The sequence below is a fragment of the Mustela erminea genome, chromosome 12, assembly GCF_009829155.1.
Source record: "Mustela erminea isolate mMusErm1 chromosome 12, mMusErm1.Pri, whole genome shotgun sequence".
NCBI classification, from domain to species: Eukaryota; Metazoa; Chordata; class Mammalia; order Carnivora; family Mustelidae; genus Mustela; species Mustela erminea.
The window spans coordinates 11270052-11294667 of NC_045625.1; the positions used below are offsets into that span (position 1 = coordinate 11270052).

The window sequence follows — 24616 nt, forward strand, 5'->3', positions numbered from 1 at the left end:
TCCTATTTGTGAGTGGTCAGACACACAGTCTCAGAGGTGTCTGACAGGGCAAGGGGGCCCCCAGAGGCCCCTCTAGCCCCGGGGAGCTTTGTCCCCGTCTGAGGGACCCTGAGGCCTGGAGGGCGGGCCCTGAGGTTCTCGGGCATGGGGATGTGACGAGCTGCTGGCCCAGCACAGTGCCCCTGCCTGAGTCCGACACAGCCCCCTTGGGCAAGTGGCTCTCAGTCCTGGAGGCCTCTCTGGCTGCTGAGGTGGCATGGGGAGCCAGGGGATGTCTGGGCACGCGGGCACCCCCAGGCCTCTCAGGTGATTCAAGACAAGTTCCAGATCTGCCCACCCATCCTGGGCAGACCCCTGAGCCCAGCTGGGGAAGGGAAACCTCCCCACCCCACCCCACCCCTGTAGACAGGGAATGGGACCAGAGGTATGGTGGGGCCCCGGGGAAGCAGAGCCCACCCATGGCCTCTCTCCCCGGCTGTGCTGGGGCCTGGTGGCGAGCCCTCCGTGTCCCAGGAGCATTGTCGTCTCTTCACTTGCTGGATTGAATTCGCACCCAAGGATGAATGTTGTGTGTGCGTTCAATAAAATCATCTTGGGGAGAAGGTTGGTATCCCTGCGTCCTGAGGAAGCTCTGGGGAAAGGGGAGGGTTTAGAGCAGTCACAGAAGGATTTGGCCCCTAGCCCACACCCCAGCTTGTTCCATTTGAGCCTGTGAGCCCAGGCCCTTCCCTGTCCCAAGCAGGGCAGCGGGGTGGGGGTGCGGGAGGGGGGGCGGGGGCAGGAGCTGGTCACAGGCACGTGCAGGCTTGGCGGGTCCGTGGAGCAGGGCTGCCGGTCACCAACGGTGCTGAGTGCTCCCGGACTCCAGGGAACAAGTTCAAGCAAGAGAACAGCAGGAAACTCAGCCCCACAGATCTCTCATTAGTAAGGGCAGAGCCTTAGAACCCGCACCTCTGTGGGGTGTCTGTGTTGGGAGAGCTGGACCAAGCCCCCCAGAATCGGGGTTCAACACACCCAGGTGCCCCTCATCAGCCCATCATCTGGCCATGCTCCCCTCCCCTGGCTGCCCTTGAAAAAGACAGATGCCACAGCCCTTAGGAGCAAAAGAGGACAACTAGGGCTCCCCAAAAAGTGGCACTTTTATTTATTGGGGTTTCACGTGCCTTAGAGGAGTCTGCAAGAATACAGGTTTGCCAAATCCCTGATTTAATAAAATAACTAAGGTGCCAGCCTGTGGCTAAGTTGCTGGTATCAGATCATGATGGAGAGAGTTGGGGGAAAGGCACCACCTCTTACAGGATAAGGACGAAGCAAGCCCCTTACCCCAGCGTTCAGGGCACTTGGTCCCAGCCTCGGCCGAACCCCTCGGTCCCGACCACCCGCGTGCTCCCTTACCTCCCGCCGCCACATGGCTCTACTTCAGGCTTCACGCCTGTGCCTCTGGAAGCTGGTGAGACCCTGAGGGGAGCTGGGGAAAGTCAACTTGAAGTGGAAAGAGGCCTCCTGGCCTTGGCACAGGGGGCACCGGCCTGGGAAACCGGAAGGACGGGAGGGCATGGGACTTCCTGAAACTAGGAGGAGGCCAGCCACTTGGGCTGGGGGTGCCCCTCTGGGGTCGGCATTGCCAGGGAAGGTCCGAGAAGCAAAGCGGATTTCTCCTGTGCGTCTGTGTCTGTGTCTGTGTCTGCAGGACCAGCCCCGACCCAGAGGCAGCGCCAACATTTGCTGAGTTCAGCAAACGACTCGGAGGGCTTCCTCCAAGTCCTGAATCCCACGCCGCCACCCCCCGATACATACGCAGCCATGTACAGAGGTGTCCGGGCTGGAGGAACAGGGACAAAAGCGTTGCTCCTTCATCCTCTGGCCGCCCTGCCGCCCCCAGGAAAGCCCCTTCCCCTGCCTTCTCTCAGCTCCCGGCTGACAGCCTTTCCTGAAACCTCAAAGGGCGACCCAGAGAGCCCGGCAACAGATAAGGCCTGGAGCTCCTGCCCCGTTTGCCGTCACTGAGCCTCACAGCCGCCTCTTCCCCCCGCCCAGCCGGCCCCCCAGCGGCAGGGTGCGACAGCTCGGGGCAGCCGGCCCTCCGCTCCTGCAGGTCTGCCCTGCACGCGGCCCGGGTTCCCGCACATCCTGTCTCTGGGGCCACTCGCTCATGACCTCCCCACCCCCCACCCAGTTTCCCAGCTGCCTCCAGAATGGGGTCGGCCTCCGGAGCTGGAGAAGCCCCCAGAGCTGGGGTGCTTTGGTCCTTGGGCTAGCTCTGACCAGGCTGCCTTGAGAGCAGGCCCTACGCCTGCCCCAGGGCTGGAGAGGGTAGCCCCTCCCCCCGCCAGCCCAGCCGCCCCTCCACGGGATCACCTGCACCCACGACCCTGTGACAAGCACACCCAGCAGAGACTCGGATGTGCCCACGAGTCCGTCCCAGTTTCTGCAGGTTAGCAGGCCCCAAGGACGTGCTCACATGCACTCCCGAACGCACAGTGGGTGCCCCCATGTGCCCCCCTGCACAGCTGTGGGCTTCCCGAGGCAAGAGCCCGCAGGTCCGGCGGGAAGTCCACGGCCTTGCCAGGCCCCCCGTCTGCTTCCCTGAGTGCTCCCCTCTCCTGTCCACAACGGGGCGGAGGCAGGGGCTGCCGGCGAAGGGGACGCTTGGCCACCAGATGTCCTGGGCCCCGCTGCTGCGGGAGGAGGCCGGCCACCGGCCACGGCCACCTGGGGGCCTCGGGTGGAAATCGCCTGGGAGCTCCTGAGTGCCGGAGCCGGCAGCCAGGCAGGCCTAGATGAGTCTCTCCTCCGGCGGCACCTTGAGGACGCTGTCCATCTCCAGCCGGGCTCCGGCCACCTCCTGCTGGCTGGGGCTGTAGGTGCCCTCGGACTGGCGGCGCTTCCTAGCTGCCAGGATCCCTGAGAGGAGGCCCAGGAGGAGGAGGAGGAGGCAGGCGCAGGCCGCGGGCACGGCCACCTCCAGCAGCGGGAACGGCAGGGGCAGCGGCAGGCCCTTCTGCAAGAGACGCGGTAATGAGGGCTGGGGGCGCGGGTCCGGGCTGGTGTGGGGGGAGGTTTTCCCAAACTTCCTGATGGTCCAGGGAAGGGTGGGGATACGCCCTCACTCCCACGAGGACAGGAACCTCTGCTCTATTCTGTGGGCCGGTGAATTCCAAGTGCCCGCCACAGGCGGCTGGCACACGGTAAGCCGCAAAGGAGAGAACAGAGGTTTTCCCCAGACCCAGGACCAGCAAGCCAGGACTGGCAGACCCCTCCGTCTGCCCCCAGGGCCCAGACCATGCCCAGGCCACCATCCTTCAGCCTTGAATTACAGCTCCAGGCCCCTCCTTTCCTGGCCACAGCCGGCCCTGCCACCCGGTCTCCCCCACCCGCTTCCCCCTCCCTGCCATAAACCCAGCCAGTCTGAGGCACTGGGGACTTGTTCCCGCCCCGTCCCAGAAGGTGGTCTGCTTTCTTAGTGTCTGTGGAGACCTTGTTTCATCCCCGGGGAGGCGCCTCAGGCAGTATGTAGGAGACGCTCCCGGCCAGGTGGCCTGTGCCGGGCGGGAGTGGAGGGGGCCCGCCCAGCTGAGGGCAAGCTCAGAACCCGCCAGGGTCTGCCCAGCAAGGGGGACTGAGACCAGGCTTTAGGGAGCCCCCAAACCTCTTCCCCTCTAGGCACAGAACAAGGATGCCCGCATCAAAGGCCTGGACCTTGGAAGCCCCCAAATCACCAAATTCTTAGATTCCAGGGCCCGAGGGTCTCAGACTCTCTGGCCCTCCCTCTGTCCTGTGAAGCCTCTCGGCCACTGGGGCCTGGGTCCCAAGTCCCAGGACCCAGCCCTGAAGGAGGAAAGGCACCCAGGTCTGGAGAGCAGAGTTCCGACCAACCCAGAATGGGCCGTCCCCAGCCTCCGCGCACCCCCCCACCCCCGAGAGCTGTAAAGCCATTTCCTCACTTGGCCCCAAGAGGAGGGGAGGTAAGGGCGCCAGAGGCTGTAAAGTTCAACTTGAAAGGAAACATTCCCCAGAAGCAGAGGGGATTTGCGGGTTTATGACCAGGGCTGCCAGAAGCCTGTGGAGATCAAGGCTCTGCCCCTGCCTACCTCTCTCCCATCAGCACCCACGGTGGGCTCGTGGCCCACTGGGCCTGTGGCACCGGTTCCGCCCCTTGGTGGAAAGCGGAGCCAGGGGGAGGTTCAAACTCAAGCTCCCCTCATCGATTGGGCCCCTCCTCAGCTGAGTCTCTGGCTGCTCCGGCTCAGAATCCCAGGGCTCTCCAAGTCTTCCTACTCTGGAATCCTGGCATGCAAACCACTGGAGATTACAGGCCCTTGGAGCCACCAACCAAAACCGCAGAATCCTAAGATCCTGTGAGACCTGAGTCCTGGTCCCAGAGAAGACTTGGCAAAGCCGCACTGTTTCACGGCCAGTCCCCAAAGGGACGGTGGGGCCTCCCAGGCCCTCCCTGAGTCTCCTTCCCTCCTACTCCCTGCCGCAGGACAGCGCTGGTCCAGGCACAGCACCACGGGCTCTGTAGGTGCTCCCCCCACCCCCCGCCGCCCAGACCATCTCACCGAAGTCCAGGACAGGGCCCTTGCCAAGCTCCCCAGGCATCACTCACCACCACTTCGCAGAACCGGCCTGAGAACCTGGCACTGCAGATGCACTCATAGAGCCCACCCGCAGCCCGGCACGTGCCGCCGTTCACGCAGGGGTTGACCTTGCAGGGGACCTGACACCTGGAAGGCAAAGAAGGCGGGGGTCGGAGAGCTGCTCCCTCCTGGGGGCCTCTTGCTCCCCCATCGGCTTCAGCTTCTCAACCCCCCCTCCAAATACACAGGTGTCCACCCGCTGTCGCCATGCACGGTCCCCGCCTGGCAGGGCCCTGCCAGGTGACTGAGGCCAACTGTGACCTCCAGCACCGCCCCCTGTGTCCCAGCAATCACAACAGAGAACAGCCTGCCGGGGCAGAAGCGTCGGGGAGCCTGTATGAGGGCAGCGGCCGAGGGATGCAGATGCCCTCTCTCTGCAACAGGCCCAGAACCTGCCCAGCTGTGTCTCCCTGGGTGGTACTGAGGTGGGCTCAGGGATGGGCACTGGGGGCCGAGGCTGAGGTTGAGGTTGAGGTTGAGGCTGAGGCTGAGGGCTGAGGCTGAGGCTGAGGTCAAGGGCAAGTGGATAAGGATGAGGGCTGAGGCCGGTGGATGAGGGCTGAGGGCTGAGGCCCTAAGAACCACCACCAGGCCACCACTTCCCCAGCGACAGCCTAACAAAGGATGGCCTTGGAAACTCGGGGAGGAAAGAGCTCAAGCGACAGAGGTGGGCCGTCCGGCACTGTGAGGGTTGAGAAGGTGAGCAAGGGTCCACATCCCACTCTGTATGCCCTGCCTGGAGGGGATCCAGGCCCCCCTCCCCTGCCCAGCTCCCAGGCCCACCTCTGGCCACCAAAGCCCTCCTGGCAGCTGCAGTTGGTTCCCTGGGGCCCACCCTCACAGGGGCCACCGTTGAGGCAGGTGAAGTTCAGGCTGCATTCCTCCGGCACGACAGGCGACCTGGGCAGGAAGCACAGAGACCGCGCTGGGTGGGGACAGCACCCCAGGGACCTGGCCGGGCCCCCAGCCACCGAGGCTACCACAGGCCACCTGAGCCTCCATGTCCTGAGCTGTAGCGTCCAGGGCCCACCTACTACAGACCCGGATACCCACCACAGAAGTGGTGTCCGAGGTGGAAAGGATGAGGCACGGGGCTGTCCACCTGCGGCTCCAGTCCCCTCCCCCAACAAGGTGTACAACCTCCAGACCCAGGCTGGGAACATCTCCCTGGGCTCAGAGTCCCTGGAGAAGCTGAGGAACGTCAGAACTCTCCTTGGAACAAAAGCATGTTCCCAAACATAAAACTTGGGCCGGACATTGCTTCTTGCGGGGGAGGTGGGGGGTCACACCTCTGCCAGAGCACCCTCCATAAGCTTGGCTCCAAAGGGAGCAGGAAGTCAAAACCAGACTGAAAAGGGGAAGCATCAAAGTCCAACCGGCTCCCTCTGCCCCTGTCATCCTCATAGGACTAACAGGGGTGAACGCGGACAGGTAGGGAAGCCTCCAGGTTTTTTTCCAAACCTAGCTGTGGGTTTCCCCCCAGAGCTAGCCCCCCCCCCCGCCCCGCCTAGGACAAGAGCGGCATTGATCTCAAATTCAAAATTATCTGGGTTTTACCTGGCAGCTCTAGTGGGCGGCTGTTCCCATTTCACAGATGAGGGCACGGAGGCTCAGAGAAGCGCCCACAGAACCAGAGCTGCGGATGCGGAGCCCGTGGACTTGGGTGCCCCACACCTGCCCCCGCCCGGGGAACCCACAGGGCCCCTCCGGCCCAGGCCGCCCGGGCCATCCGCACCTGCAGCGCGGGCCCACGAAGCCAGGCGGGCAGCGGCACTCGAAGCGGCCGTCAGGGCGCGAATGGCAGCGTCCACGAGCACAGGGTGCCGAGCGACACGGGTCGGCGCGGGCCTCGCAGCGCGGGCCCTCCCAGCCTGGGACGCAGGCGCAGGCGAAGACGTCAAAGAGGTCGCGGCAGCTGCCGCCGTGCAGGCAGGGCGAAGGGACACACACGCGTGCGCTGTGGCAGCCAAGGTGTGGGACCGGTGTCCCGGGCCAGGCTGAGAAGTGCTCTCGGGAGCCGGGGGCTGCGCCAGGTCGCGGGCGCGCCAGGGGCAGCGGGAGGCCGCCGACAGCCACACGACCCAGGCAGCCTGTGAAGTTCTCGGCCAGCAGCAAGCGGGCGGCGCCGGAGCCGCGCAGGAAGCCTAGGTCGCCGGCCAGGCCGCGCAGCGCCGCGGGCACGGTCGCCCCGTCCAGCCAGAGCAGCCAGCGCGACGCGGCGGCCCCCGGGCGCTCCATGGCCAGGCGCACGCGGTGCCAGGCGCCGTCGGCCACCCGCGGCCCGGACTCCGGCAGCACTGCCCCGGGCAGGCCTGGGCCGCTGCGCACGCCGGCCGCCAGCGAGCCGTTGTGGATGGCCAGCCAGACGGCCGCGTGGGCGCCCGCGGTGGCGCGCAGCAGCCCGGCCTCGGAGTCGCGTGTGCGAAAAGCCAGCGACAGGCCGCTGAGCGACAGCTGTGACGACGCGTTGTGCCCGCTGAAGGCGGCCGCGGGGCCCTCACGGAAGGTGGCTTCACCCACACCTGCGGGGAGAGGGAGTGTTGGGAAGGCCCACGGGCAATGACACACCTGACCCCCAGGGCCCCAGCTCATCTCGAGGGGGCACACCCACACCCCCATCATCCAATCCCAGGAGCCATCGCCCCCACCACCCTGGCTTCCACGGCTCATAATTCCCTACCAGCTTCTGGCAGCGTAGGGAGAGAGCTACCCTACCCCACCAGCCAGGCCCTCTCTACCCTCCAGGTCACACACCACGCAATAATTCCTCTGTCCCCTTCCCTCTTCCGTGGAGTCTCAGCACTGAGGCTCACTATTCACTGCAGTCATCTCTTTTAAATGCAGATTTTTAAAATGCTGATCATGCATTTTAATAAAACGCACTCATCTTTCTAAAATGCTGATCACATCCCTCTCCTGTCTAAAACCAACCCGTGGCTCCCCACTTCCCTTAAGAAAAGTTCTGAGCTGCCTGGTCTAGCTTTCAAGGCCCCTCCTGGCAATATCTGGACCCCAACACCTGTAACTGTGCTTCGGTTGTTCTTATAAACCCTAGGACTTTTGCATATGCTGTTGCCCCACCTGAAAATGCCCCCCCCCATGCCTAGTCAGTCTTTCTTGTCCTTGGAAACCTGGTGAGTGCTGTCTTCCTCCAGAAAACCTGCCCCTTGGATGCAGTAGCCTAACCACACTGGGGGCTGTTGGCACCCTGGTCTACTGCCTATGAGCCCTCAGGGTAAGGGTGGGCTCTAACCCAGCCTGGGTGTCCAGAACCCCGTATGTAGGCTGCCCAGAGCACACACTCACAGACAAAGCCATCGGGGACCTCCTCACAGGTGGCAGGCGGGAGGCAGGGCTGGCCAGAACACCACAGTTGCTGGGCACATGTTGGCCCCGTGAAGTTGACAGGGCAGGTGCAGTGGAAGTCATTCCAGGTGACGAGACAAATGCCACCATTGAGACAGGGGTCAGGCTGCAGAAAAACCAGGGCAGGGATTGGCTCCGGCGTCGGGCTAGCGTCATCCCACCATAACCATCACTGTACGGGCTCTTCACTGAGCACCTACTACAAACACATGAACTCCTCACAAACACATAGAGAGGAAGTCACTACTGTCCCCGTTTTATAGATAAACTGAGGCTCAGAGAGAAGAAGCCACTTGCCTGGCTCATCCAGGCAGGAAATAGGGGAGCCAGAACTCACACTCGGGCCATTCCAATGCCAAGGTTGGTGTTTTGTCCATGGACCCAAGGACATCCCTGTCGTCCACGCCCCCTCCCCCACAGTTCCCACGGAAAGGCTCAGGAAGCCCTCTGCCTGGGTCAGGGTATCTGTCTCACACCAAGACTGGGGAGGGGCCAGAGCAGAGGCCAGGAGCAGCTGGGCCAGGAGATCAGTGTGAATCCTGCTCTGTCACTCTCTAGCAGAGGAAACGTGGGTGCAGCGCTTCACCTCCTGCCAGTTTCCTCACCAGAAGGACATGCTAACCCCCAGAGATGCAGGGTAGATCCCAAGAAAGGGACCCACTCCTTTTCCTGGGGAACTCACACTGCACGTGTCCTCGGAGACGCAGCCCACGGTGAGGTTCCGGGACTGCCTGCTGCCCAGCTCGCTGGGCTGGCTTGAGTTCCCCAGCAGCAGCGGAAAGAACGGGAGGTGGAGGTCATTGAGTCTCAGGTCCTGGAGGCAGCCTCGGAAGGGCCCACCCCAGGGCTGGGCGTCAGCAGGGAGGAGCCTTCCACCCACGTGCACCTGCTGCCCCAAGCCCTGCAGCTGGTCAGGCCCGAAGCTGAGCGTCACCAGGTGGCGGAGCCCATCGTCCCAGCGCCCAGGAAGCACGAGAGTAGGACTGCCCAGCACCTCGGCCTGGATCTGGCCCTCACTGAGGAATACTGTTAGCCCAGCTACTGAGTCGTTGGCAAGTTGGAGCAGCAGGCCAGCGGGTTCCCGAGTACGGAGGAGAAAGGACATGGTGAGGTTGGGGCCTGGCAGCTGGCGGAGCAGGAAGGAGGCAGAGCTCAGGGTGCCCCCCAAGCCAAAGGTGGCAGCAGGAACCTCTGCAGGGAGAGAGGATGTCGGGTGTGAGGCCTGTGGGCCAGGGGAAGGCCCACTCTCTGCCCCGGGGGCCCCACCTGCCTCGCTCCTCACCATCAGCGCAGGTAGGACCGCTATAGGGCCGGGGGCATTTGCAGAGGAAGCGAGTCCACATGTCCACGCAGGCCCCTCCGTGGGCACAGGGTGGAGGCTGGCACTGTTCACGGCGCTCGCAGCCCAGGAGGACATTCTCGCCGAGGTCCTCGGGCAACAGGAGGTGTCCGTCCACGTACACGTCCTCGAGGCAGCCTTCAAAGGCTGTGCCGCCCAGCTGGGCAGAGCAGAACCTGGCAGGCGTTGGTGCTTCAGAAGTCCTGGGAGCTGGGGCCACAGGACTAGAGGCCACACAGAGCCGGGCAGGGCAGTCCTCGTGCCAGAGCTGCAGCTCCAGGACCCCCAGGCGCAATGAAACCTCCACTTTGTGCCAGTGACCATCATTTAAAGCCAAGTCCGGCAGCTTCAGCGTTAGTGCAGTGGTGTTGCCGTGGCTCCAGAGGGTGGCCTGAAGTGTGCCCCCTGCCAGTGCCAGCTCCAAGCTATCCTGGGCGTCAGTGCGAGCGGCCAAGGCACCCGCAGGAAGTGTGGTGCGAAACCTCAGTGCCAGACCCCGGGGGCCGCCAGCTGGCACGGATGTCTGCACAGGGCTCCCGGCCACCACAGAGAAGGTGGTATTCTGGCCACAGAAAGGTCCGTGAGTACCAGGTGGGCAGCGGCAGGCATAACTGTGGACCCCGGCCTTGAAGATGGGGATGCAGGTGGCAGTGGGTGGGCAAGTGTGGCCCTGGCAGCCGGTGAGCTGCACGGAACAGTCATGCCCACCCCAGGCCTCTGGGCACCGGCAGACATAGCCTGCCACAGTGTCGTCACACGTCCCACCATGGAGGCAGGGCTCCGACAGGCATTCGTCCACATCTTCCTGACATGCCAGGCCTTCAGGAGAGACCAGGTCAAGGCTCAGCACTCAAGGCAAGAACCGAGCACTCAAGGCAAAGCTTACATGCCTTGTGGGACGGGGATCTCAGCACCTAGTGACCGAACCAATTCCCAAAAAATTTCTCATGGTCACCTAAGTCCCTGGAGGCTGGAATCCAAGATACCCCTTCCTTTCCCATGTCTGGTGGATCCCCATGCCCCGTGGATTCAATCCCCTAAACACTCACTGGTCTCGCCTTTTCTCCCACGCCACCTTTCTGACTCACCAGCTCACAGGGCCACAGTCTAATGTCCTCAACTTTGCCTGCCTTCAACCCCTCTACCATCCATCTCCACAAGGAGTCAGAGGCCTATCTCCAAAGCATCACCTCGCCAGATTCGCCTGCTTAAGGTCCAATCACCTTGGCACTCAACACTCCTTATGGGCCGGGCTCTCCATGGCCCCAAGTATCAACCCTGCTTCCTCCAAACCTTGAACTGCCTGTTCCTCTAAGCATTTCCTAGAAAATATTTCCCAGGGGCTTTGCTCATAGTGTTTCTCTGCTTGGAATGCCTTCTCCTCACTTACCCAGTCAAACTCCTACTCATCCTGCAAAGCCCAAATTCAAAGGCCCCTAGGAAGCTTCTTGGATTCCCAGTCCCTAGCTCTTGTGTCACTCCCAACTCCTTGCCTAGACACAGCACCCGAGAACCCTGTACTGAAAGTATCTGTTTACTCAGCTGAGATCTCCGGGGCCTGAATATGCCCAGCAAAGGGCTTGGTCTGGCTTTTGTAGACAAAGTATCAGAATGGGGGAGGAGGGGATGGATGGATGCACCCAGGCTCCATCCCCCAGTCCCTCTGCCCTGGGACCCCAGGCTGACTATGGAGGGGGTCACCTCACCCTCTCCTCCAAGTGCTCCCACACGAGGTACTTTGGCCCCAGCTTGGGTCAAAAGGCCAAAGCCCAACTCCAGCTCAGCCAGAGCCGCCACAAAACAACCAAGGCCAGCCCTTCCCATCATACCCCACCTAGAGGAGCCCAGGCCCAGAAAGGCCGCCAGGATTTAAACCCTGACCACCATCAGCCCCCAACCACCATAGCCTCCTTTTGGGGACAGCCAGCCACACCTCATCCTGCCCAAAGCCCCAGCCCTGCATACCTGCCAGGAGCCACAGGCCGCCCAGGAAAGTCCACAGAGCCGGTGGCCCCATCGCATTTCCCCATGGATGGCCAAGAGTGCCGGGCAGGTTGTGGGCCAGGGGAGCTAAGCTCCCCGCCTGACCAGCCGCCTCCTTCAGAACTGGCTCAGGAATGCCAGGCACTGGCCTCCCCCAGGCCAGCACGACCCAAAGGGAGGATGGGGGTGGACAGCGGCAAGGAGCCCAGCCCTATGGTTGGGGTTCCCCCTCTCGGGCCCTGACCTCGGCTCTGACCTCCCTGTCATCCATCAGCTGAGCTCAGCTGGGGGAGGAGCTGGGCTCTGGCTGACACTGGCGAACCGCAGGGAACGACACCCCCTCTCTCAAACCTCCGTGACTTCATCTGTAAGAACTCCACCTCGTGGGGGTGTGATGAGGAGGGAACGAAATGCACAGAAATGCTCATCAGGGGTCGCGCCCGCTGTAGTGGGCCTGCCGGGTGCCTGCAAGGCCATTGCTTCCAGGCAGGACTTGGGGAGTCTCAGCCCACGGGGGGCAGTTGATGGGCTTCCTGGGTGGCTGCCCTGGGGCAGGGGACACTGAGCCCAGCATCTTTGGGCTGCTGAGTTGGGAGGGAGGGTGGTGATCAGCACCTCCTTGCCCTGGGCGGGGGAGCCAGTGCCCAGGAAACCTGCCAGGGAGAGGAGGCAGTGTGCCCAAGCAGGAATGCGGGCGGGCGCAGGGGAGGTGTCGCACACATTCCAGAGGGGGCAGGGACACCCGAGGAGGATGCGAGCACTTCTTTGGGTTCACCAGCGTCCTGGAAGGGTATCTGCGTGTCTAAGCATCTGCTGTACCCGAGGCAGGGAGAGGCTTTCTGCAACCCAGCTCCTGCCTGATAGGCCCCAGCTCTGCAGAGGTCGCGTTCACCGATCTATCTGTGATCCCCTCCTTTACCTCTTCTGTCCTGTCCCCGCAGGGGCCCTTGGCCTCTGCCCTGCCCTAGGATGTCAGGTGCTTAAGGTTCTCTTTGCCCATCACTCCACGCATTGGCTCCAGCTGCCAGGACTGTACCCATGAACCCCGGTCACTGGTTCTTCCTGGGCCCCAGACTCCGGACCACCAGCCCCAATCCTGGCTCCTCCCTGTGGGTGCTCCGCAGACACTTGGACTTGGTCTAGACAAGTATGGACACCCAACCAACATCACCCAGGCCAGAAGCAGCCAGCATCTCTGACTGTTCTCACTCATGCCTGGACTAACCCCCAGGGCCTCCAGAACTCCCCCCCCACCCCCGAAATAGTTCTCAACCCACTTAGATCCCTCCACCTTCGCCTCCAAAGCCCAGGTCCCCGCTCAGGCCTTCTAGCTGTCCCCAGCACGTCCACCTTCTTCCTGCTCTCCTTGTCCCCATCAACCCAGCCTCCATGCATCAGCCAGAGGAAGTTTCTCAGCCCAGGCCCCCCGATCTGCCCTTGCCCTGTCCTGGGTGCCCACCCTGCCCCCCCGCACCTGTGTAGCCATCTGGACAGTGGCACTGGAAGCCGTTGGGCAGGTCCTGGCAGCGGCCACCATGGAGGCATGGCTGTGAGGCACACTCGTCCACATCCACGCCACATTCGTCCCCTGCAAGAGGGCCAGCTGTGGTTCCCACCTGTGCGCTCAGAACCAGAGAGCTGGCAGAGCCCATTTTAGAACTGTGGAGACTGAGGCCCAGGGAGAAGTGCTAACACAGGCGGGCTGCACCTGTGTGACAGAGCCAGGCCTCAAGCGGAGCCCTGGCATTCCCCCCCCTCCCCCCCCCCCCCCCGCATCCACAGGCCAGCGGCCCCACTTTCCCGGTAGGGTGTAAGGGCACTCACCCTCAAAGCCGGGAGGGCAGCGGCACAGGAAGCCGGCAGCGTGGCGGAAGCTGAAGGTGCCGGGGAAGGTGGCCTGGGCGCCTCCGTAGAGCGCCGGGTCTGAGCGCTGCAGGCACCGGCCCCCGTGCTGGCAGGGGCCCGACTCGCACTCATCCTCATCCACCTCGCACTGCCGGCCGCTGTAACCTGGGGGCACACGCGCGTAGGTAGCAGGTCACACGGGATCTCCGGGGAGCACCCCTCCGCTGCGGCCGGCCAACGCGGGGCCAGGCTGGAGCGACTGCTCAGAATACGCTCACCGATGGGGTGAGGGACGGGGACACTGAGGACCGTGGGAACGACCGCGGCAGGCCGTCAGCGTCCTGTTACTATCACTGCTAGTACTACGGAGCCCTTCGCACGTGCCAAGGCTTCACGGGCATTTCACCTCGACCCTCCTGGCGACAATGCTCGGAGCAGCTGCTGCGATTAGCCCGATTTTGCAGATCCCCGCAGAAGTGACGCTCAGAGAAGCCGCAGTCACAGACACACCGGGAGGGCGGAAGAGCCCTGGCGCACACCTCCCGGGCGCCCACGCGGCGCCACCGGGGCGCGAGCACACGCACACGCACGCGCGCACACGCACGCGCACGCACACGCACCTGGCCAGCAGAGGCAGCGGAAGCTCCCGAGGCCCTCGAGGCAGGACGCGTTGTTGGCGCAGGGCGCCGACTCACACTCCAGTACCTCCTGCTCGCAGCGCGCGCCCTCGTAGCCCGTGTCCGCACAGTCGCACCGGAACCTGGAGCAGAGCGGGGCGCAGGCCCGGCTGAGCGCGCCCTGAGCCTCCACCCGCCTCCACCTGCCCGGCTCTGGCGTGCAGCCTCCTCCGCCCCCGCGCCACGGGGCCGCGGCCGCCCGCTCCCGCAGCTCACCCGTTGACCAGGTCGTGGCACTCGCCCCCGTGCGCGCACGGCTGGCTCTGGCACTCGTCTAGGTCCAGCTGGCAGCTGGCGCCCCCATAGCCTGGCGCGCACACGCAGCGGTAGGAGCCCACGCCGTCCAGGCACGAGCCGCCGTGCAGACAGGGCGCCGAGGCACACTCGTCCACCTCCTCCTCGCAGGTCACCCCTGGACAGGGCCGGAGACACAGACAGACAGATGGACACCCGGAGGGAGGTCGAACGAGGCCCAGGCAGGCCGACCTGCAAGCAGCTTCAGACAGCTACAAGGAGCGGAAACCTGAAGATCCCGAGAGAATCCGTTGGTCCATTCGTCCGGAGGAGGTATCTCTTGAGCCGGCAACAGCAATGAGGTAGAAACGGGACGGCCGTCCCTGCCTCCCTGAGCTCACAGCCGTGGAGCTGGGGAGACGGGGAAGAGGTCGATTGGACATAGATGCTGACTAATTTTTCACTGTGATAAGCTCAGCAGTGGGAGCATAGTGGATCCCCTAAAAGCAAGACCCAGGGTTCTGGCCTGGGCAGCTGGAGTCAGGGAAGCCTTCCTGGAAGAAGAAACTTTTTTTTTTTTTTTTAAGATTTTATTTATTTATTTGTCAGAGAGAGAGAGCGAGCGAGAGTGAGCACAGGCAGAGTGGAAGACAGAGTCAGAGGGTGAAGCAGGCTCCCTGCGGAGCAAGGATCCCGATGTGGGACTCGATCTCAGGACGCTGGGATCATGACCTGAGCCGAAGGCAGCCGCTTAACCAACTGAGCCACCCAGGCGACCCAACTTTTGAATGATGAGTAAGAATTCACTGGATTGGGCGGGGGCTGTGCAGGGATTTGGCTTCCAGGCTGGGGAACTGGCCCAGACTAGCTTGGGGCAGAGGCATGATGTCCTCAGAAAGGGGAACAGGGAGGGTTGGGAGCAGAGGACAGAGCAGAGGAGGTGAGGGAGGGCTGGGGGCTGCGGTGGCCTCGGGGGCCCCAATCTGGGCTTATCCTAAAAGTCGAAAGCCATTGAGTTACATGATTTTATCTACACTGTGGAAGGCTCACTCTGCCGGCTTTGAAGAGAGTGTAGAGAGGGACTCCGTCGGGGAGGGACAGGCCCCAGTGAGAACTGCTGCAGTGACCAGCTCCTTCTGGTTTCCCCTGCGCCTTCTTGCTTCTAAAACCCCAAACCCAGGGAAGCCCCTCTGCCTGGGCCAAACTGAGACATCTGGGCGGCCCTCAGGGATCAGGAGACGTGTGGAGACGAGGGGAGATGGAGAATCTCAGGGTTTGGGGATGTACTGCCTGAGTTCATCGGGGGGCCCCCATGTCACAGTGGACCCCAGAAGCCCTGCCCCCAACTACGATAGGGTTGGCCCTGGGGGACCAGGGACCCAGCTGGCTCCAGCTGGAACCTTCCACCCCCTTCCCAGCTCAGTGAGCACCAAACACAGCCCCTCCCTCCCGTGACCCCTCACTCCTCCCGCCCCAGTCCCACTCCCACCCTCTGTGCCAGGGGGAGCCAGGCCCCAGCCGCCTGGAATCCCAGCCTCCCCCGCCCGGCTCTGACCGGAGTGGGGAGGAGCGCAGTGAGTCATGGCAGACTCTGCCCCCGCTCGCAGCCGCAGCTCACCCAGAGTGTGCTCCCCAGGGCCCCCCGGGCACGTCTGGTGCATGCACCTGCTGGCCCACACACGTCCACGGATGCACTCCGGGAGCCCAGACACCCGCAGACAGAGACACACACAGGCCCCTCACGTGACCTCCCTCACACACGCAAAGCTAACACTCCACCCAGACTCTCAGACCGTGAGGAGGCTACGTGGGACCCATTTCCAGAGTCCGTCCCAAAGTGCCTCACTATAAGCTCCCTCCCCTGGGAGCCGGCCCCCCAGGGTGCACCCCTTACTCTGAGACGACCTCAAACTGCCTTCTGCCCTCAGAGCAGAGTTGTCTGAATTCGGGGTTGAATTAGAACTGGGAGTGTCTATGCTGCAGGGTCCCCGCTGCCCTGGGCGGAGCCTCTCGCAGACCTGTGCCTAGCTGCTCCCCACTTCCTGGCTTCCGGACAGTCGGACCATTCTGTGGGAAGCCCCAGAGCAGAATACCCCAGAGTTTCCAGGATGCCTTGGAGGCTGGGGTTGGGGGTTAGGGGGGAGGCTCTCTATGCTAAAGTCAAAGCTCAGTGCATCATTTTACAGCCTGAGCCACCGACAGGATGGACATCACAGACCTCCGTCCAGGACGTGAGGCCATTACCTGCATAGCCAAGGGGACAGCGGCACTCGTAGCGATCAGCCAGGTTGTGGCAGGTGGCCCCATGGTGGCAGGGCCGGGAGGCACACTCGTCGATGTCTAGCTCACAGCGTGGGCCCTGGAACCCGGGCACGCAGTAGCAGCGGAAGCCGTGGGGGTCTGGACCCTGGGGCACGCACAGAGCGCCGTGGTGGCAGGGCTGGGTGGCACAGCCCTGGGGCTCCGTGGGCCCACAGGTGTAGCTGCCGTTCTCCGTAGCCTGGCACGCGGTCCCTGGAGCACACGGGGCTGAGGCACAGACACTTGGGGCCTCCGAAGGCACCATTCCTGTAAAGAGAGAAAAAGGGCTGGGTGGGGTAGACCAGGACGCTCCGCTCCCCACTGTCCGGCCCAGCCCAGACCACAGAGCCAGAAAGCAGGAGGGGTCTGTCTGCTTTCAGGAGGCTAGACGGAGGGCCACGGGCTCTACAAGCTGCATCCCCAACGCCCCTGCACAACGACAGCTCGAACTGAGATGGTTCAGGAGGGTCTCTGTGAAGGGGAAGGGACCAGAAGCTTCCACCGCCACCACCCCAGCTCCCCTCCCCCACTGTGCCCCAGCAGGACTAGAGGAAATGCAGGAGGGTCTCCGGGAAGGCGGATGGACCGGATACTTACCCACCCCCCCACCATGCCCCAGCAGGACTAGAGGACAGACGCTCTCTGACCCTGAGAGCTTTGCGCCCTGCTCATCCCCTCCTCGCAGAGCCCCTTTGGGGCAGGCACTGTCGTGCCCATTTTACAAGAGAGCAAACTGAGGCTCAAGCGAGAGAGGGAAGACCTTTTTAAGATTTATTTATTTATTTCACAGAAAGAGAGCATGCGCGCGCACAAGCGGGGTGGCGGGGGGAGAGAAGCAGGCTCCCCGCCGAGCAGGAGTGGGGCTCCATCCCAAATCCCTGAGATCCTGACCCAAGCCAAGGGCAGACGCTTCCCTGACTGAGCCGCCCTGGGGCCCCGAAAGTAAAGACTCTTGCCTGAGCCTCACAGCAAGTTACTAGGACAGCCTAGGAGCCTATCCCAGGTTTCATCACCCCCAACCGCCCAGAGAGGGGGTTTCCTCCCACCGTCCCGTCCACCTCTCCTGCTGGGGGTCTGGCAACTCCATCCCAGAGTGAAACCGGAGATGGAAGACTTCAAAGGCAGGCACTGGGAACTGGGCACCGCCCCCCCCAACCCGGACCCTCCTCCCAGCCTCCACTCGCTCCCTGCTTGGGGGTCTGGAAACCTCTCCGGGGATCCCCAGCCCTCATTCTATTCCCTGCCTCAGCAACCGGCTGACCAGTCCGCCTGGCCAAGGTCACAGGGTGCAGGACAGCTGGGTCAGACCACTGCTGCCTCCACCACGCCAGAGGGTCACCTGCTAGTCTGGAAGCCAAGCCCCTAGAAGAGTCAGCCCCGTCCCCTCCTGAGAGCCTGCACGGCTGGTGAAGAACTTAGGCTTTGAAGCAGAACTGCCCTGGGTTCAGATCCCTGCTCAGTTACCAGCTCTGAGACCCCAGCAGGTCCTTTTTCCTGCTGAGCCTCTGTCTCCCATCAGAGAGGGGATGAACACAGGGCAGGCCTCGCAGCACGGGGGCGGATTCAGAGCCTCCGCTACTGCTGCTGGCCACTCGCAGGACCTCAGTAAGAGCTGGGGGAGGGGAACCGCCATAAAGCAGGAGGCACCCCCAACCTGGGGCTCTGAGAGGCGCCCCTCCCCTGCCCAGGTTGTCATCCAGACACTAACCAGGCCTAGAACAGCTTCAGGCCCCGCACCTCCCTTCCCCCACCTTGGTGAAGACCCCCCAGATAAGGCTCAGCGGCCTTCACAGTCCACCAGGCAGGGCCTTCCACTGGCCAACCCCCGCCCTTCCCAGCCCCCGGGGCAGGCTAGGGGACAGGGATGTGGAGACACAGACCTTGGCAGCAGAGAGAGAACCTGGCTGGCACTCCCCAGCGCCCAGAGCACCTGGTACAGCTGGGCGTGGGCTCACTCACTCCCTAACGGTGGGCCACCAGCGCACACCCAGGGCTAAGCGTGTTGCAGGGGGGCAGAGGGGCTGAAACACCACCAGGCCAAGATGACCGCGTAGGGCTCTAGTGGTGTCCACAGCCCCTCTCTGACCACTGTTCCCTCCCCAGCTCAGGGCATCCATCCCAGCCCCCTCCCCCAAGCCTGGCCATGTAGTTGAGGGCCGGGGAGTCTGGGCCTCTCTTGGAGCAGCTTCTGGGCAGCTCAGCTTTCTTTTCCCCACCGCAGCCGCTGTGGCTGATCTGTTTAGAGCCATGTCCTTTAGGGCTAGATGGGCATCAGACAGGCCTGGCTTCTGCGGTTTGAACAGTGCCACCTCATGCTGTGAGAAACCACAGAGGGGACAAGAGTGAAGGCCTGGCCCCCAGTGAGGCTTCATGAAGGGCTGTGGCCATTTTGATCAGGCTCTGGATCACTGTGGGAGCAGGTGGCCCAGGACCCTATATGCTGGCGCCCCACGGAGTCGGAGTCTAGTGACAGGCGAGGAAGGAGCTCCTCCCGTGAGAGTCGGGCGGAGAGGAAGGAAGCTGCTTATCCCACGGGGCACGCAGTAGCACCAAAAGCCTGGATGGGAGACACCCCTCTTTCTTGTATATTCCGTTATCTTCCTGTTCCCCGTAGCAGACGCAGAGAGCTGCTATTCCTGTTCTACAGCTGAGGGAAGGGACCTCAAAGACGAAGGGACTGCACTGTCCCACAGCCTGTGAGGGGCTGGAATCCAAACCAGGTCCCACTACTCCAGACCTTCAGCTCTGGGGCTTCTGAACCTCCGGCCTATATTAAGGATACAGATTTATGTGGGTGCCTGGGTGGCACGGTCAGTGAACCTCTTGGTTTCAGCTCATGTCGTGATCTCAGGGTCGTGAAATAGAGCCCTGCATCATCGGGTTCCGTGCTCAGGGGGAGTCTGCTTAAGATTCCTCCTCCCCTCTGAAATAAATAAATAGATCTTTTAAAGACAGAGAGAGAATGAGAAAGAAAGAATACAGATTTCTGGCCCTGTACTCCAGACCTAGAGATTCAGAGCTATTGGGCCTGGGCCCAGAGAATCTGCATTGCCCCAAGCTCCTTGGGGAACCCTTTGCACATGGAGGCCTTGGAACAGCTGGCCTCAGTCTGGCGGGAGTGACACCAGAAGGCCAGGCCAGCCATGGGCTGGGAGGTGGAGGTGAGGGCAATGGGGCAGAGGGGGGCGGGCCCTGGGCCAGGCTGGGGGCGTGGCCTGTTGCCAGGGTGACGAGGGGCCTGCGCTTATCTTTACAAATCCCTCCTGACCTCTCAGGCTGCCTGGGACGACCGGGCAGGGGAGGGATTAAGGGACACACGCCCCTCCCCTTCGACCTGCTGCCCTGTCCCCAGGGAAGGCCCAGATCCCACCACCAAGAAGAGAGGACGATTGTCCTATGATAACAGCAACCGTTTACTGAGTGCGTACTATGGGCTGGGAGCCGTGCTTAGGTCTGTGACTGCGTGACTACCATGGATTCAAACCAGAAAGGGTGGGTGCTGTTAAGAAAAGTTCTGTTTTCTAACTCGGAGAGGTTATAAACTTGCCTCAAATCTGCCTTCAAAAAACTAAGAAGCAGGTTGTCTCCAGACTCCTGAAAGACCCACATCTCCCAAGGCATGTGAAATTCCCACTTTGCAAGCTCTACATTGCCACCCATTGTTGTCATCTCAGGGCATCCCGGATCCCAGGAAAAAGTCTCTGAAGGTTGGCACAAGGGTGGAGGTCCCCGGATGGGCCTGGGCAGAGCGGTCAGGTTTCCCTCTTTAAGCAGAACTGGGCTGTGGGCAACCCACTGTGCTTCTGTGGGCTCCTTGCTAAGGGGCTACTAATTCCTACTTTATGTGCCCTTGTGGCTTGTGTATAATCACTGAACAGGTATCCAAGAGTTAAATTACTCAGGATTTAATTGCAGCAGAATAAACTGAGCTTTTGTATGGCTCAGGTACAACACATTTATGTGCACTTATAACAGACCTTGTGATAACTCCTGACAACTGATGGGAAATGTTTACCGAGGGTGAGTTTTGAGAAGCTTCTTGTCTTAACGTGGCAAGAAAGGATATTTCTAAGAAGTGGCCCGAGATCAGGGCACCTGGGTGGCTCAGTGGGTTAAAGCCTCTGCTTTCAGCTTGGGTCATGGTCCTGGGATCGAGCCCCGCATCGGGCTCTCTGCTCAGCAGGGAGCCTGCTTCCTCCTCTCTCTCTGCCTGCCTCTCTGCCTACTTGTGATCTCTGTCTGTCAAATAAATAAATAAAATCTTTAAAAAAAAAAAAAAAAGAAGAAGAAGTGGCCCGAGATCTTGTAAGATGTGGGAGCTTCTGAGGGGCAGACACTGCTCATCTATTCCCACTAGGCCCCCAGGACAGGAGTGAACCCCCACTACCCCACAGCTACCAGGAAAGGGCTAAGTTACCCTAACAAGATGGGACAGTTTGGAATACTCTAACACAAAAATGTTTAACACCCCCCCGAGGCTAAAAGGGGGGTTCAGTATTGATAATTTTGTTAACGATAGCAGGTGACAATGGCTGCCATGATTCACCACCCACCCTGTGCCTGGCACTGGCCTATCCCAGTGTTTCCAGCTTGGGTCTCGGAGCCCAAGTCCATGGAGACACTTTCTCATGGGGCTCTGCCACCCAAGCCAGTCACTTTTATGAGTGGTCTCTGGGCTAACATGTCCTTGGAAACTGCAAGCCAAACTGAGTTGGAGAACCACTGTGTTTTCCCATCAGATCCCGCAGAGTTAGCTGGGCGGCCCCCTGAAGAGGAACAGAGAAGGGACGTGGCTTAAATAGGCAGGTACGGAGCAGCGACTGAGGCAGGTCCCTAATCCTCTCCGGGCCTCATTTCTTCCTCTATAAACTGGGGGGGGGTTAGCGCTGGCCTCACACAGCTGGGGGAGATTCTCAGTCTGTCATGTGGGGCCCCCCGGCTGGCGCTGTCGGTACAGCATGGGACTCTCGATCTCAGGGTGGGAAGTTCAAGCTCTGTGTCGGGTACAGGGGTGACTTAAAATTGATAAAGAGATTTTTTAAAATCTTTAGTAGGGGCGCCTGGGTGGCTCAGTGGGTTAAGCCGCTGCCTTTGGCTCAGGTCATGATCTCAGGGTCCTGGGGTTGAGCCCCGCATAGGCTCTCTGCTCAGCAGGGAGCCTGCTTCCTCCTCTCTCTCTGCCTGCCTCTCTGCTTACTTGTGATCTCTGTCTGTCAAATAAATAAATAAAATCTTAAAAAAAAAATCCTTAGTTAGAAAAACAACAAAAAGGCGAAGTCCCTCACGGCAACCCATTAGCATAATATCTCCCAGGGGTGGCTGTCCGGCCGTGCTCTTTATTCACTGACCAACAATCCTTTACTTGGAGCAAACGCTGTCTAGCCAGCCAGTCCTGACGCTGGTTCACATGTGTGTGGCTCCCCTCACCCGCCGTCCCTGCCTCTCTGCCTCCATCCCACAGCCCCCCCCCCCGCCCCACCTCCAGCACTGGGGGGAGGAGGGGCCAGACGTGGGGACGGGACTGCTGCCCTTTGTCAGCCAGGCTCCCGGGCTGTGAGAGCCCAGCCCGCCCCCATTGTCCTCCAAGATGCTTGGTCCTCTCCACAGAAACCAGCCAGGCTTTTGTGGCAGAGCGGGCCCAGGATGGAGGGGCTCAGCTCAGGGCCTGGCAAGCCTAGGAGGCAGAGCCAGGGGCCCAGGGCTTCCAGAAAGCTCCTCCCCTCAAGGATGGAAATTACTTTCCCAGGGACACGGTCCCCAGCCCCTCTCTTCCTGGCAGCCAGGCATCGGGCGCTGGTATCCAGGAATGCTTGTGCCCACGGTGCCCTCACCCCAGCTTTTGGGGATCCCCAGGGAGTGGGCTCCCTGCAAAGAAATCACAGTGAGAACAGCCGCTCCCGGGCACCCTAGCAGGGTTAGATTGGGGTGAGCCTGTCCCTCCATGGCCACTTTTTCTGCAGCATCCGTCTCCTTTGTGTTCACTCGGTCTCAGGGTTCACGCGAACATGTGTCTGAGTGTGAGTGCACACGTCACTGTCCGTACCTTGGTGTGTGCAGGCACCCATCACACACCTGGAGGGCCGTGTGTATTTGTGTGTGAGTGCACGTGGCCCCTGCTCACGTGGTGAGTTGTGCCCTTGTACGTGCCACACCAGCGTGCAGGTGCATGTGTGTGTGTCTGCAGGTGTGCGTGTGTACGTGGTAGGGCAGGGGGCAGAGAGCAGATCCACACGCCAAGATTCCATGCCCCTCCTGTGCAGGGAGCCGGCCCTCGGCTCCTCTCCTGAGCCCGGGATCCGGGATCCGAGTCAGGAGGCCTGCTCGTCAGCCCCCGTCCCTGCCTGCGCCTCAGGGTCCTTCCCTTCAAAGTGGGGTCCTCATCCTCCCCAGGGGCCCTTCAGAGAGGAGGAGACGATGGTGTTGTGAGTAGGCCCCATGAATGGGGAGGAGGGCCCTAGGTCGGGGCCTGGGGAGGCTTGACCTCCCACCCTGGGAGTCAGAGAGGTGCCTCTCCGCCCCCCCCCCTCCCGCCCTGCCCGCTGTGAAGTCCAGGCCACCGGCCCTGGGTTGGCTCCCTCCACCAGCCAGCAGCGGAGGCGGGGTCAGGGGACTTCCCAGGCCTGGCCCCGTAGCTATAGTGACCAAGACAAAGCGTCCCCAAGACCCCCCAGGAAGAAGTCCAGGCTGCGGGCAGCACATGTGAATCCTCTCGGACAAAAGCAAAACCGTTTGGCGAACGGGGTCTGGCTTAGGAAGCCCTTTCAGCCAGGTCTGGGAATGCCGGGGAGGGGGCGGCAGGGGACACACGTGCTCCCCAGTGCCTGGCCACCCCCCAGGGGCCCCAGAGCACCCTCAGGCCCCAGTGCAGGCAAGGGAACACACACGTGGAGGGGATGCAGGTGGACGTGGACGCTGGGCTCCCCTGGCCCCCTTCCCCCTCCCCACCGTGATCCACGGGGCTGGGGTCTGCTGCCCCACCCCGGGTCCCCTTGTGGAGAGCTAAGACACAGCTCAACCCACTTGACAACTTATACCCCACAACTTGTGCTCGGTCGCAGCCCACCACACCCAGAAAGCCTCAGACAAGGACTCTCAGCTCAGCCAGGACAGCTCACAACTTCATGCACCCACAGCCCGGCGCACACTCACAACAGACTCGGGGATGAGACGCCCACTACCTGAAACCCCCGGCTCCCAGCCTCAGCCCGGGGCTTCCCAGTCCCAACACCGCTCCCAGGCCGCAGCGCCCCAACCCATGGCCCCTTCACAAAGGCCCCCGGCCACCCAGCAACCCCCCAAGGCCCAGGACACACACTCCACACAGGCCCGGGGTATCTGCGCTGGGAGACAGAGACAGACCCAGCCCCAGTCCCCCGCCCCCACCGCCACCCCAAGGCTTGTGCCCCAACTCACCACCCAGGAGGGCGAGGGCCGGAGCCAAGAGCAACAGCCACAGCAGGAGAGGGGCCAGGGGCCTGGAGGCCGGGGTCCCAGGCCTGGCCAGCGCCATGGCAGCGCGCTCAGCTCCCGGCTGTGGGAACAGGCGGCCTGGCTGGCTCCGCACCCCCCTCTCCCTCCAACCAGCACTAATGCCGTGGACAGAGGCCCGGCCCCTCCCTCCCTCCCCTCCCGCCTCCTCCCCCACCCCAGGCCCTCCCGGGCTGCTCCACTGGGAACAGATTCCAGAGGAGGGGTCTGACCCACCCCGTCTCCCCAAGCTCCAGGGCTCCAGAGAGACCTCGGGGCCCTGCAGGTCTGACCTGATCTTTGTGCACCCCCCAACCCCCCTCCTCCCACCTCTCAGGTCCTGCTGCCTCAGCCTCCTGGCTGGGGAAGCTTTCTGTTCTTTTCCCAGATGATGCCCGCTACTCCCAAGTCCTAGGTTATCCCAGCCCGCCGGACACGCCCCCATCTCTCCTCAGACTCGGCCCCCCTCCCCAGCCCAGGGCTGAGCAGCCAGCAGCCTCCCAGACCTCCTCTTGGCTCAGAAGCCCCAGCCCTTCCCACCCAGCTTGTTCCCTCCCGCTGCTCCCCACCTGAACAGGTACCCCCCAGCCTGCAGCCAAGGCCCCCTTCTCCTCCCCACACTCAGCCCACCAGCCCCTGGAGGCTCTTCCTTCTCACTCTCTTAATCCCGCCCCTCTCCTTGACCTATGCTCACAAACCGCCCCTCCCAGTGGGGCCCTCAGGATAAGGCCCCTGGCTCCCTTCATCCTCACCAGCCAAGGTGA

General features: G+C 62.2%; 1 protein-coding gene across 3 annotated transcripts; it reads right to left on the reverse strand.

Annotated features, from left to right (window-relative positions):
* Positions 1-50: 50 nt before the first annotated feature.
* On the reverse strand, positions 51-23989 carry CRB2 (crumbs cell polarity complex component 2). Of its 3 annotated transcripts, none has more exons than XM_032307634.1 (13): positions 23799-23989; positions 16329-16652; positions 14067-14262; positions 13794-13933; positions 13153-13338; positions 12803-12916; positions 9289-10164; positions 8689-9197; positions 7947-8112; positions 6376-7162; positions 5424-5540; positions 4610-4727; positions 51-631 (listed from the first exon to the last, which is right to left on the reverse strand). In XM_032307634.1, the coding sequence occupies exons 1-13, from the start codon at positions 23893-23895 to the stop codon at positions 530-532; spliced, it is 3732 nt and encodes a 1243-aa protein (XP_032163525.1). In that variant the 5' UTR covers positions 23896-23989; the 3' UTR covers positions 51-529. The 3 variants fall into 3 exon arrangements, with proteins under 3 accessions (XP_032163525.1, XP_032163524.1, XP_032163523.1); XM_032307633.1 differs by lacking the exon at positions 51-631 and adding an exon at positions 2678-2998; XM_032307632.1 differs by lacking the exon at positions 51-631 and adding an exon at positions 2678-3001.
* Between the last annotated feature and the right edge of the window lie 627 nt (positions 23990-24616).